The sequence below is a fragment of the Anas acuta genome, chromosome 13 (assembly GCF_963932015.1).
Source record: "Anas acuta chromosome 13, bAnaAcu1.1, whole genome shotgun sequence".
NCBI lineage: Eukaryota > Metazoa > Chordata > Aves > Anseriformes > Anatidae > Anas > Anas acuta.
Window position 1 is genome coordinate 11,171,121 of NC_088991.1, and position 12,365 is coordinate 11,183,485.

Genomic DNA, 12,365 nt, shown 5'->3' on the forward strand with positions numbered 1-12,365 from the left:
GTTACACTTGTGAGTGCAAGCGGTTTCCTGTAGCGGTTGTGGGTGTGAGTCACTCTACAGTCCCTCTGGATGTGTTTTCAAGCAGAGAGCTGCAATACTGGGATTAGTTTTGTTTTGAGAAATTGTCAAGCGGCTTCCCATTTTGAAAAAATTAAAGCTGGGCTGAGAGTTGGGCATGGAGCTTGCTCAATATCACCAACCTTCTGCAGGAGAGACCCAATTTAAGGCTTGCTTTCAAAATTTCTGTGTTGATTTGAACCTTTACATTTCCTTCCCTTGTGCCTCTGGATTTGTGTCCTCTTAAGCTGGTGTCTCCTGCAGAGCTGCAGACAATGCGTTTGGTAACCATCACGTGTGCCTTGTACCTTGTGTGGCAGATTGATGGGAAGGTGATTTATGGCTTGTGCAGTGTGTGTTTATAGGACTGCTCAATGTGCACCTCTCGGGTGCATTTTCACGTTTGACTCAAAGCCTGGTTCCTCTGCCATGAGCTGCCTGCTGTGTGCCAGCGCTGGCTCTCTAAGATGGCAAACAGCAAGTTTGATTCAGGTAGGCAAGGGCGCTGCTGCCTTGTTCTTGTTCTCACATTCTTATAAATGCTGTGGTAGCTTTTGGTCTTCTGGTGGTATATCTATTTAGCACAGAGCTGAACTGAGAGCCAAGTTGGATGGAAGCAGAGTCCAGGCGGACAAACCAAGCCTTCCTCTGCACTAGCTGGTGCAGGTAGAGCGCGCTGCTAGCGGGGCTGGACTGCTTCCAGTACAGGCTGGCTTGGTGTCTGCACTGTGCAGCACATGTGTGCATCCCAGCGAGCTCATCTCGCAACATAGGGATGTGAAGAGCCTGTCGGACCAAGGTCTTGTGAAACACCACAGTGTTATCCTACCATTTCCAGGCTCCAAGACAAAATATGTCTGCTCACTGCTAGCCCTGCACCCCAAAAAAGGAGAGAGTTTTATTCCAAGGGATCCTCCTTTTTAGCTGAAATGATTGAGAACTGAAGCAAACCCACCCCAGCAGGGACACAGGGCAGCATGTGCATCATCTGCATTTTTTCTGCTGCACCGAGTGCTTGCTGGCTGCCCATCGCTGCAGGAGGGCTCGGAGCTGTACCCAAAACAGTGCTGGAAGAGGCATGGCAGCAATGATCTCAAGGCTGGGGTGTCTGCAGAGGATCAGGGACAGCACAGTTTGTGGCTGGATGCTTCTGGAGTCCGTAAAGGACGTCAGAGGACCTCTCCTGAATACCGAGGACCTGGTCTGTGAAGGCTGCGGTGCAATGAGGGAGGGAGCAGCTCTGAGGAGCTGCTTGTGCACCTGATCTGGGGGTAAACCTGCAGGTGCTGAGGTCGCATACAGCACTATGCTCAGTTGTGCAGGTGGGCGGATGGTTCAGCACCAACTGGGGCTGGATCACCCCCTTCCTCCTGTGCTTGTATCTGAGCCATCGAACTGCGGCTGCCTCTGCTTCCCAGCTGGCTTCCCAGCACCAGCCCTTCTTTGCTCACATGCCCCTGAGGTACCTGATTTGGCAAAGATGCCAAGCAGCTGCAGGTCCTGGGGGCTGGCAGGGAGCTGTAAGCATTCAGCACTCCTCTGGCTGATGGCACCGCTATGGGTGCGCGGCACGGCACGTGGGCACACCAGCGGTGATGCTGCAGGCACGCTGCCTCCTGGTGTGTAACAGGGGCAGATGTGTCCTCTGGGCTGCTGCTTCACAAGTGCCACCTGCATGATGAGACTATTGCTAAGTGAATCAAATTGCTCCCTTGGCTGCGCGTGTTTCAAGGAGGCAGTAATTTGGGAGAGATACTAATGTGACTCTCATAAATGTACCCATGTGGGTTTTGGGGACCCTTTTCTTCATTTACTTTCCTTTGCCTGCATTCTCCTTCTCTTAGCTCTACTCTTTATTTTTTTTTAAAGCTTTACCTCTTTCTCCACCTCCAGAGCTTTCTTTTCCTTGTCAGCACTAAGCCTGTGTTAATCACTCTTTCCTAGGAAGGCATTTCAGAATATTTAATGGCTCCTACAGTAAGGATTGCTGAAAGGATCAGACCTGGTATGCAAAGTCAGGAGAGCCCCGATGTTAACATCAGTACTAGGGGACCTTGCTGATCCAAAAGGTACCAGCGTGTTTTTGATTCCCAAACCCACCTCAGGAGGAACAGGAGCTGGAGGATGTTTTGGGGAAGCTTTTCCAGTTCCTCTGTCCAAAACTGCACAGCCAGGAGGAAAGCTGTTTCCTGGGAGTCTTGTTTCGCTGTGGTGCTCTGGAGATTGGACAGACAGCATGTGCTGGAGAGGAGTGGGTATATTTACAATGCCTTTAGGTATCTGGTTGTAAAGAAACCTGCCAAAACCCAGAGTGTACTGAATTGTAAACTTCAAGTGTTGCTTAATCCCAGCTGCAAAATGTTAGCAGGGCTCCTTAGAAAATCTGCATTTGATTCAGCTGGGGAGGTTACCAGCAACTGCAGAATTAGTGATGAATGCATTTGCTAAGTGTGCCATTAAGAAATGAGCCATGGGCAGATGGAATAGGGAAGTGAAGAGCCCTTTGAGCATACACCATCCTTACAGAGGTGATGCTGGGAGCTGCAGTGCTATGGGAACCAACAATACTGGGCTCTGGCTAAGGTGGATGTACAAAGGAGCTTTGAAAGAGCCCCAGAACCGTATGCCTTATGGAAAGGAGTGAAAACCTCCCCTGCAGAGGCTTCCTTACCACTCCAGAGATGGTGCTTGTCTAGTAATGGGGTGATGAGCAACAGTGCTGGGGGGGAACTGCTTCTGTGGCTGTCCTAGCGCTGCCTGGCAAGCCCTGGCTCTGTCTCAGTGCTACCAGGGTTCATCACCAACAGTAAGAGAGCCTGTGTTAGTCAGGAATGTCGGTCATGATCCTCAGGACTGGGTCTGTTTTACAATCCATCTAAGTGTAACAGACAAAGAGCAAGGAAAATGCAGCAGAGCCTCTTCTCTCCAACTCCCCCAGGCAAATATGGAACAAGAACCAAAGGAAAGAGGTAGAAAGCAGTGCCAAGCTATTTTTTATGCCGCACAGTCCTTCCTGAGTCCATAAGAGCATCCATAGCAAAACAGGCATGTCTGGCAAAGTAGTCACTCAGAAAAGTGGTGAAAACAGAATTTGTCCCAATGCAGGTATGCAGAATTGGTCCTGATGCTGAAAATGAGACCAGAGCATGCATTTAACTTCTTTTCAGGCAGCCCTGTTATTCTTGGCTCACACCTTCAATAGAACTATCCAAAATACAAAATTAGCCATTCATCTTCACATAATAATGAAGGAAAACTGCACGAACAAGGTCTGGTGGAAACATGGCTGTCTTGAGCTTCTTGGCTCAGACACTAAGAAGTGCCTTTTGTCACTGTTCCTGGCCGGATCTCTTTCTGCATTACCTCAGTGCCTCATTTTCTGGTCCTCTTTTCTTCAGCTGCTCTGTCCCACACTTGGTGTATGATCTTCCCAGCCTGTGGTCTCACCAAATAAGAGTTCCTGCAGAACCAGGAGGCACTGCTGAGAAATTGGAGGGTCCTGGTTCATGTGGATAGTACTGGTCAAAAACTGCTGGCAGCGCGAATCCTGCCAAAACAAACCATTAATTTAAATCCACATTTGAATGGGCAAGTGTTGATTTCAATGAGTCTTTTCAGTGGTGGTGTGGGAAGGGAGGGGGAAGCGAGCACTGGATTTCTGCTTTTGGCTACTGCTTGAAGCTGTCTCAGAAAGAAGTGTTTAAATCCTATTGTATAATATGCAAGTTTAAGAAAATTGAAATGAAATCTGTTGAGCTGCTAATTTAAGGACTTCTGGATTTGCCTCTTAAGAAACATCAACATTTTAGCTGTCCTTGTTCTGACTTGGAACACGCTTCCCCAAACTGTTGGAATTTCCCACTGAGCAGATGTTCAATCCCTAATTTGTGCTTCGTCAGCAAATACTTGGATTCCAAGACCATCCCTCCCACCCTGCTCTGTCTGTATAGGATGTCTGCTGGGGGATCCCATGTCTGCACACCCCTGGTGTTCAGTACCTCTCACTGCTCAGCTGTCCCCTTCACCTTCGGGCACCTTGGTGGCTCTGGGAGCTCATGGTCGTGCCTGGCTGCTGCGGCACTGACCAGCCTGTGCCAAGTGGAGGTGTTATTTCGGGCAGGCATCACAACAAGCTGTATTTATACAGGCTGCTGCTCCAAGGTGCATCAACATAATGGGGTAAATAAAAGGGGAAAGGCAGTTAAATGTGTAATAACATCACAATAAAAGGAAAACTGAGCATTAATGAAAAACCTACGCGTGCTACGCGTGGTACAGTTGAACACTCCCACTGCTTGGGCCTCCATACCAGACTTTGTAATAGTTTCTGGTGGCGTCATTACCCGGATTAAATGAGGGTCTAACTGTCCAGAAAGACATTTGGGGAAAAAATGGGTCTTAAGACTCGTTTCTGCTGTACATGTGTCTCCAAGCAGCATGAGCTGAGGGAGCTGCTGCAGGGGGGCATGGTGGTTGGGTGTATGGGGTGAGGAGGGGGAAGAAATGGGTGTAAAAAGAGGTGTTGGAAGTGAAACTGTGCAGTGACTCGAAGGTGTCAAAGCTCCTGGAGAGCTCTGTGTATGGACACCCCTGGCTCTGACCCCACACAAGGTTCTCCAGAGCCAGCAGTGCTGCAGGCAGTGCTGCTGGTCCCTGTGGGGCCTTTGGGACTTCACATTGGAGACCCCAGAAATACTGAATTCTGGCCAACAGGCACGAACTGCTGGGAAAAACAGAATTAACCTGATTGTTTTCCTGCCAATAAATAACATCTTTCCTCTTCTCTCCTTCCCCTCTGTGCCCAGGTTGTGAAGACCCAGTGGCTGTGTGCCGAGACCATGGCGCCCAGGCTCCCGGGAAGGGGGTCTGTCTGTCTCACTGGCCTTGGAGTCCTGGTCCTGCTCTCTGCTCTCCCTGCTGATGCTGGGTAAGGTGGTGAGAGCCTTGGCTAAGGCTGCAGTCCCCTTGCTATGCTTGAATATACCTGAGCTGGTTCCTGGATGAAGCAGTCCAGGGTAAAATACTAAGAAATCTGTTTCCTTGGGTGCCCTAATATAAATGCAGAGCCTTGCCCCTGGTTCCTCCGAGACCTCCTGGCTTTGGACGCTGCCACCAGCCTTTCTTCCTGGCCTCTAGGGGTGGGTGAAAGGCTGTTAGACTGTGACAACCCTGGCAACCCTCCTCCTGTCCTGCCTGAGCCTCTGCTGAGGCTTGGGGAGCCTGGAGAGCCCTTTGAGGAAGCGTGGCAGGTCCCTCCCTGGCACAGCTGGGGGGGAGAAATGCAAGTAATATGTGGCTTCTATAAGAGAATTAGAAAATTATCTTTAGAGTGCTCAGTACAGACACAAATGTCTGCTGTGTACAAGTCCAACAGCACTCGAGGACTTTCATGCAGGAACCAATGTCCTGGTTCAGTGCTCTGCCCGTGCCCCCTCTGCATGCAGCTGTTTGCCCAGCTGCAGGCTCTTACCACTTCAGCTGCTTGCACCCAATTTTGCATAAACAAATGCATCCCGTGTATGCCTGGACGTGCAGATGCTGACCTTGGTATCGTGGTGCTGGCCGCCGGGGGACAGCTGCAGTCACTGCCTCCCCCTTCCCTCCTGCTGACCTTTTGCTTCCAGTTGTCTGATGGCTGCTGCTGCTGCTCCCTTGTCACCTGCCGTCCCCACTGCAGGATTAATTTCCTAAATCACATACGAGGGGCCCCTTCTTCAGACACTAACCTGCCAGCGTGGCAGCCAGCTCTCCAGAGAGCATGTGCACAGGGATGAGCGGTGAGGCAATGACTTTTCCTCGAGCCTCTCCTAATTAAATTTGCTGTAAAACTGTCTTCTCTGCCTAAAGGCTTTTAATTGGTTTTAAACCATGAGCCACACACCTCTGCACAACTCCTCTGAGTTTTTCAGTGGGGCTGGTGGCTCTCCCCTGCCGGAGCCCCTCAATCCTCTCCTTGCCTGCACCGTGCTCCCACGGTGCCTCCCCAGCTGATCCCACGCTGCTCGCGTTCAAGTCAAAGCCTCAAATGTCAGGCTAAGCTAAAGTGGCTTTGAAATTTGTAAACTCACTTTTCCCATCGCTGCTGAGCCTCTGCCAGGAGTTCCTTCACAAAAATCTGTCCTCTCCCTCTTTATATTATGGGTAATTTTTAAAGATAGCTTATAAAACATTAATGAATGAGCTTTCATGAGCATGCTAGCTATTCATAAGTTATAGATGGTTATATACCCATCAGCATACTCTGGTACAGATTGCTTTTAACCATGACATCTAGTGAAAGCTGACACAATTGAAACCTCACTAATTACTGTAGACGTTTGTTAAATTCCTTAAAATCCTCCTTACCATCGGGGAGTGCAGATCCTTCAATTCTGCTTTATGATCAAGTTCAGGTGCAAAGCCAAAACCGTGTTTTGATTCACGTGAGTCTAAAAAGGCTGCGATGCAGTTCATAATAGCAGGGGTGTTTTGATGTTTCAGAACTGATTTGGTTGCACTGGGGCTGGGGGATGTTTCCCCACCCTGCCCCATGCTTATGGGAGCTGCAGTTCGAGCACTTCACGCCTGCTTCTGGAGGCTGAGCTTCCTGGCTTGGCCACTTCTCAACATGAGAACATGAGTGAGTGGTTTGCCAAAAATTATAGACCGAGAAGCCTCAGGAGAAGAGGGATCTGGTCCCCAGAGAAATAAACCTCAAACACTTGGAAAGCAATTTCCCACAGTGTTTGGTCATTGACTGATTAATGTCAAAATCGCCCCAAATGAAATATTTCAATTAGTGACAACGTGCTGAATAACATTAATTCAGCCTGACTCTAAAATTACCCACACCCTTCCCTCCTCCATTTTCTTTTTTAAAAACATTTTTTTAGTCCCTTATCTAACAGAAGCTGGGTTTTCTGTTAGAACATTTTGACAGAGAACTCCAATCCAGCTTTGCTTCTTGTCACCCTCTCAGCCCTCTGCAGAGTATTTGCAGATGGACCCAGAGTGTCAGGGGTGGTTGGTCTAACCAGATGGGATGCTGCAGGATTAAGCTCTGAACTGGTTCACTGACATTCTCACCCCCACCCCCTTTTCTTTTCTCTCCATAATTACTTCTCGGTCCCTGCTTTTTCCTGCTTAAACCCGTGGCAGCACCCCACAAGCTGCTAGGGGATGCTGAGGCAGCCTCGTGGGCTGGAGCGAGCTCTGTGCTCTGGGGGCTGCTCGTGCCTCCCATACAGAAAAATGGAGAGCAGAATCTATATCTGGGGGTTGGCTGGGTTTCTTCCATTGTCATGTGGGTTTCTGCCTTTTTTTATTTCTTTATTTCTTTTTTTTTTTCTTGTTTTTATTAATCGGTGTCTGTTTTATTCCCTTTTCCATCTTCCCTGCAATCTCTGCATCTCTATAGATTTTTACTTCTTTTGGTTTTCTGTTGCTTAATTTTCTGCCTTTCCATTAGTTTTAGTCCCAAAAGCTACTTCTGCTGGGAAAAGCTGTGCTTGGAGCTGCAGCACTGATACCCTGTGCTGTCCAAAATCTCTTTTAGAAGCAGCTGTTTTCACTAGGCTCCATGGGCTCCTTTTCCGTTGATTGAGAGGGAGACACAAAATGCAAATTTACTATTTGAGCCCTTTGGGCTTGCAAAATTGCATTGGATATTTTGTTTGGTGATATGAGTTTTGTTTGAGAAATTTGCTGCTTATTTTATTCCACCCGGGGCAGAAAATGCCCCAAGGAAATCATCTTATTTTGGGCTCCTGGGCTTCTTGGGCTGAGTGGAGATAGGTACATGAGAACTCATTTGATTTTATAAACAGGGAAAGTTCAACAAACTGCAGAAACGGTTCACAGTTTTAATGATGGACTCAGCCTCCCATCCTGCTTTACCGATTTCAGTTTTTCTGCCTCCCATCCCTCTTCCCAGGAGCAGAGTACTTGGAAGTGGGCTGATAGGGTAAATTACTGGCACCTCTTACTCTGCAAGGAGAAACCAGGACTCGGGTAACCCTGAGGTTTTGGAGCCTCTGTTCCTACAACATCCTTCTTAGGGGCAGCCTAAGGCTGGGCAGGTTGGTTTGAGGAGCCCTGCGGAGGGTCCCGTGCATGTGGTCCTATCAACAGATGTGCCACATCCTGCAATTTGGGGCTGTTGCAGTGCAGGCTGGGGAACAGATCAGTGTCTTTTCATTTCTATAAGTGCTCGGAGAATATAAAGAACGTTTCTCTTCTGATCATGGCTTTTTTCTCTCTCCTCTTTTTTTCCCCAAATGCACCAGGCTTTCTCAGAAGCATGTTTCCGACGTCATTGATGACAGCAAAGATAACATCACCATTTTCACCCGCATCCTGGACAGGCTGCTGGATGGCTACGACAACCGCCTCAGGCCTGGACTCGGAGGTCAGTTGGGTGGAGTGATGCCGTGCTCCGCAGCCACGTAGCTTCAGGACAGAGGGGCTGCCCAGGGGGCTTGAACAGGTCTGCCCCTGTTGGGAGAAGAGTCTGGTTCAGTGCTAGAGCCAGTCCGTTGCTGGTTTCCCCAATTTTGGTCTGTGCTATCTCATCGGTGTTTTGTGAGAAGAGTGGTGCAAGTCTCCATGCGTGTTGTGGCCTGCTATGACATTACATTGATAGGCCTGTAGATGGAGCAAATAGGATTTTATTTATTTCCACTAATTTAATAGATATTGTGATGTCCTAAATTATGACTCTACTAGTCTCTAGAACCTTTGAATCATGTTGGTATTACGTTTTAGATCGTAGGCTTTGCTGCACAGCCTCTCTTGATGTCCTTTCAGCTGTTTCCTATGTAGCCACTCTCTAGGGAGCTCTTCGGTGTGCTGTGCTTTAGAAAGCAAAAACATTGGTGGTCAAATTCTAATGCTTATGGCACGCACCTAGCATAGCATATGGAGCGAGAAGCTATGGGAAGATGTTGCTCCCAGTGCATTGCTGGACTGCGATTCCCACACAGAGCTGGACTTGCAATGTGTTTGCCATTCCCTGAAGGCCAGGCTGCCAAGGGGGGTTGGGAATGAGCTTTCTCTCTCCCTTGCATACTGATGGGGGCTCTGGTGAAGTAGTAACAGGCTGGAATTGCACCTGCTGCTCCTCTGCCCAGTCCCCTCTCCTGCCCTTGCCTTGTCCCTCTGCTCACATCTCTCCAGGACAGCTATGGCCCCAAGCAGCAACCATGCATAATCTGGTGAAGAAGGGTTTTTTCCAGTGAGCATCCTCACCTCTGACAGGCTGCCATGCTGCAGAGCCCAGCCAGGAAAGGGTTACTGCATCTGCATAGGCCATCCATCAGCTTTATTGCTTTTGTTGCTTGTTTCTTTCCCCCAGAATTAACTGCGGTCCCACTAATAGCTTTGCTTCCTCAAGTCTCCCCGATGGCTGTATTGATTTAACTCAAACGAGTTCTGAGAGGGGACTGAGGGGGCATTTATGTTCACTGTAGGCTTGGTTGCAGACAACCCTGTGCAAAGTATTAACAAGAGGACTCCCAGGAGCCCCCTTGCTGGGAAAGTTAAAACCTTTCTTGGAATATCTCTGCTCTGTTGCTTTAGATCCTTTAATAATGTGCTTAACATAATAAATTGCCTTTGCCTGAACCAGACATTGCACGCTCAAAGAGTGCTTTCACCTCTGATTTCCCCTCACGGAGCACTCTGGCAGACCCAGGTGGGAAGTTTTGACAAAGGTTACAGGCCTGGGGGGCTCTGGAGGCCAGAAGGGCAGAAACCATCTTGCTGCAGGCTTAGGGGTCAATCGGCAGTTCTGGGGTGATTGTTAGCGTGAGGTGAGTTTCTGTTGTCCAAGGTTATGTGAAAACTGGGAAAGGGACTGCTTTGCTCCAGATTAGCACGACAAGCATTGTGTTGCTGGGTGGTTTGGTGACTTGCACGGTTCCTTGGCTTGCCTGTGAGATAGCAGGGGGCAACCCATGTCGACCCAGCACCAGGCTCTTGCTGTTTCCCCTGGGAATATCTTCCACTTGCTTTTCTTTGTGAGGAATTCAGGAGGAAGCATCTCTTAACACCATGCAGTCTTGCTTTGGTATTTGAAAAGGGCAGATATGGTGGGGTTGTGCCAGGGACAGGCTAATGGAAGGATGGACTGGCCTAAATAAATAGTGGGTAACAGGGCAGCAGGACATGCAGGCTCACTTCTTGGCCCCATTTTCCCTGCTTTCTGTCACAGACATCCCTCTGAAAACCCTTGGTCAGGATATGAGCAGGCTGTGGGGCTGGGTGTGCCCAGGCACCTGCCCCCTCACCCAGCAGAGCCTCCTCCACGCGCGCTGGGAACTGAGCAATGTTTGTTTAGGCTTTGGGAGAAGTCTGTGTAAGCAACAGAGTGTTGATGTGGTGACTTCTCCCCTCAAGATAGCCTCTTTGTATTTATTTTCCTATCCCCTCTGTTCTCACCATCTGCTGCCACCCACTCTAATAGCTGCCATGCCAGCGCTCCCCTGCCTACCGGGATGCCGCCGGCACGGAGCGCAGCGCAGCGGCGCTGAGCCTGCTCGGAGCACCCGGGGCTGCAGGAGGGTGTCCCTGTGCCTCTGTGCTGTGCCTGGCCCTGGGATGGGGCTCAGGGCATCCTCTCGAGCCAGCAGTCCTCGCAGTCTTGACGGCACGCTGAGGTTTGTGAGCACACACTGAGGTTAGAAGAAGAAGGATGTTTTTCCTGGCTGGGAGGGAGAAGGTATCTGTCAGCCCCTTCCTTCTGCTGGACAACCCCATAGCAGTGGGGACACCACCGCTTGTGTCACCAGGAAGTCTTTTATGTCTGGTAGAAAGTTTCTTCCCTGTTTCTACCTGGTGGCTTGCTCTGATCAGGGCCGAGTCCTGTGCTGAGTTTGGTCCCACAACCACTGAACTACAGCCTGGGTTTGGGAAAGGGGCAGCTTTATAAACAGGTCACATTATGGGGCTTGGAGAGGAAGGAACTTTCAGCAGATAACCTGTCTTTCCCCTGAGAAAACACAGTGCAGATGGGCTATTAAGTCAGAAGGGGAACAGACAAGGACCCCGAGGGGATACAGACATCTGCTGTCACGGCCAACCTTGCAGGAGAAGAAAATCTCCTGCTGAGAGAGTTTCTGTGGGCAGCCTTGGCCTCCCCTCCTGGTCCGGATCTGTGCGTTCATGTGGATCCTGTCCTGGCCCTGCGGGACTGTGGCGAGGGGCATCTATTTATAGCCCACAAATTCTCTTTGCTGCTGGGGCTCCCTGCAGAGCCGGCGTGCAGAGAGGTCTCTGCTTTGAACCCAGAGCTCGACTTTCTTGTGAGGGTTGGAGGCAGGAGACGTGGACGTAGAAATGGCAGTCAAAGGGAGAGGCATCCTATAGCTGAAAAGAAAGGGTGCTCAGGGAGTGGGATGTGAGTGATGAGGCACTGGGTGATCCTCTGAGAACGATGCACAGAAAACCCTTTATGCTCCTGTGCTGCTTTCTGTGAGGAGTGATTGATGTGCAACCCTTACACAGCCAGATGGATGCCTGGCACCATGAGAGGGGATGTAGTGCTTGTGGTTTCGTGGTTTGGGGTTCAGCAGTGGTCCCTGTGCAGCTCTCACCTCCTGCAGCCTTATTTCCGAACTGGTGGAGTTTGGGTACGCTGTGTTGTAACCTAAACACACCTATATTGTGTGTGTCTAGCTCTTTGCAAAGCAGGGTAGGGATTTCTCTTCTCTCAGCCAGAGGATCTCTGCTTTGGAGAGGGTGTCAGTGTCTGCGGTGTTTGGTGTGAGGCTGAGGTCCTGAGAACATGTGGAGCAGCGCTGGACAAAATCTCCATACTGGTGACCAGGGAAGCCTCGACTCCAGAAAGTTGTTGGCCTTTTCCAGGGGCTGCCACAAGGAGAGAGTAGCTGGTCATTTTCTTTGAAAAGATAGGCTTCAAACTTTCTAGATGAGCCAGTTTCTTTGCTGCAATTAAATGGCAATTTGTAGCAGCTGGGCTGCTACTGATGGTTGTTGTTCCTCCTGGATGCAGCATCACCTGCAGCATAACTCTCAGTATTTGCCTGAAGAAGCTTCTACATCTTTCTGGGGCCTGCAAACGGCTGGCCTGGTCCTGCTGGAGGAGCACTGGCAGGACAAGCATCCTGCTGCCCTGTGTCCCTGTGCTGTGACAAGGGTTAGGAGCCTTCTGAAGAGCATGGGATTTACCAGGACCAGAAAACACGGGCAACTGGATTAAAGCTTCACCTGCAAGGAGAACAAGGCATGTGGCCCCCTTGGTCTCTTCTCTCTTGGGGACAGAGCATGGCACCCCTTCCTTGGCCTCAGGGTTGGCAGCAAGTAGGTCCCCC

The 12,365-nt window shown here is 49.9% G+C and overlaps 1 protein-coding gene across 4 annotated transcripts in view; it reads left to right on the forward strand.

Annotated features, from left to right (window-relative positions):
* LOC137863664 (gamma-aminobutyric acid receptor subunit alpha-3-like) overlaps nt 1-12,365 on the forward strand; it is a 90,816-nt gene that overhangs the window by 28,223 nt on the left and 50,228 nt on the right. For 3 of the 4 annotated variants that reach the window (XM_068697014.1, XM_068697015.1, XM_068697013.1), the window contains exons 2-3: nt 4,863-4,984; nt 8,322-8,443. In XM_068697014.1, coding sequence (XP_068553115.1) covers nt 4,896-4,984; nt 8,322-8,443 — 211 coding nt within the window. In that variant the 5' untranslated portion in view covers nt 4,863-4,895. Of the gene's footprint in view, nt 1-4,862; nt 4,985-8,321; nt 8,444-12,063; nt 12,282-12,365 lie in introns of those variants that run through there. The other variant, XM_068697016.1, reaches the window with a different exon arrangement.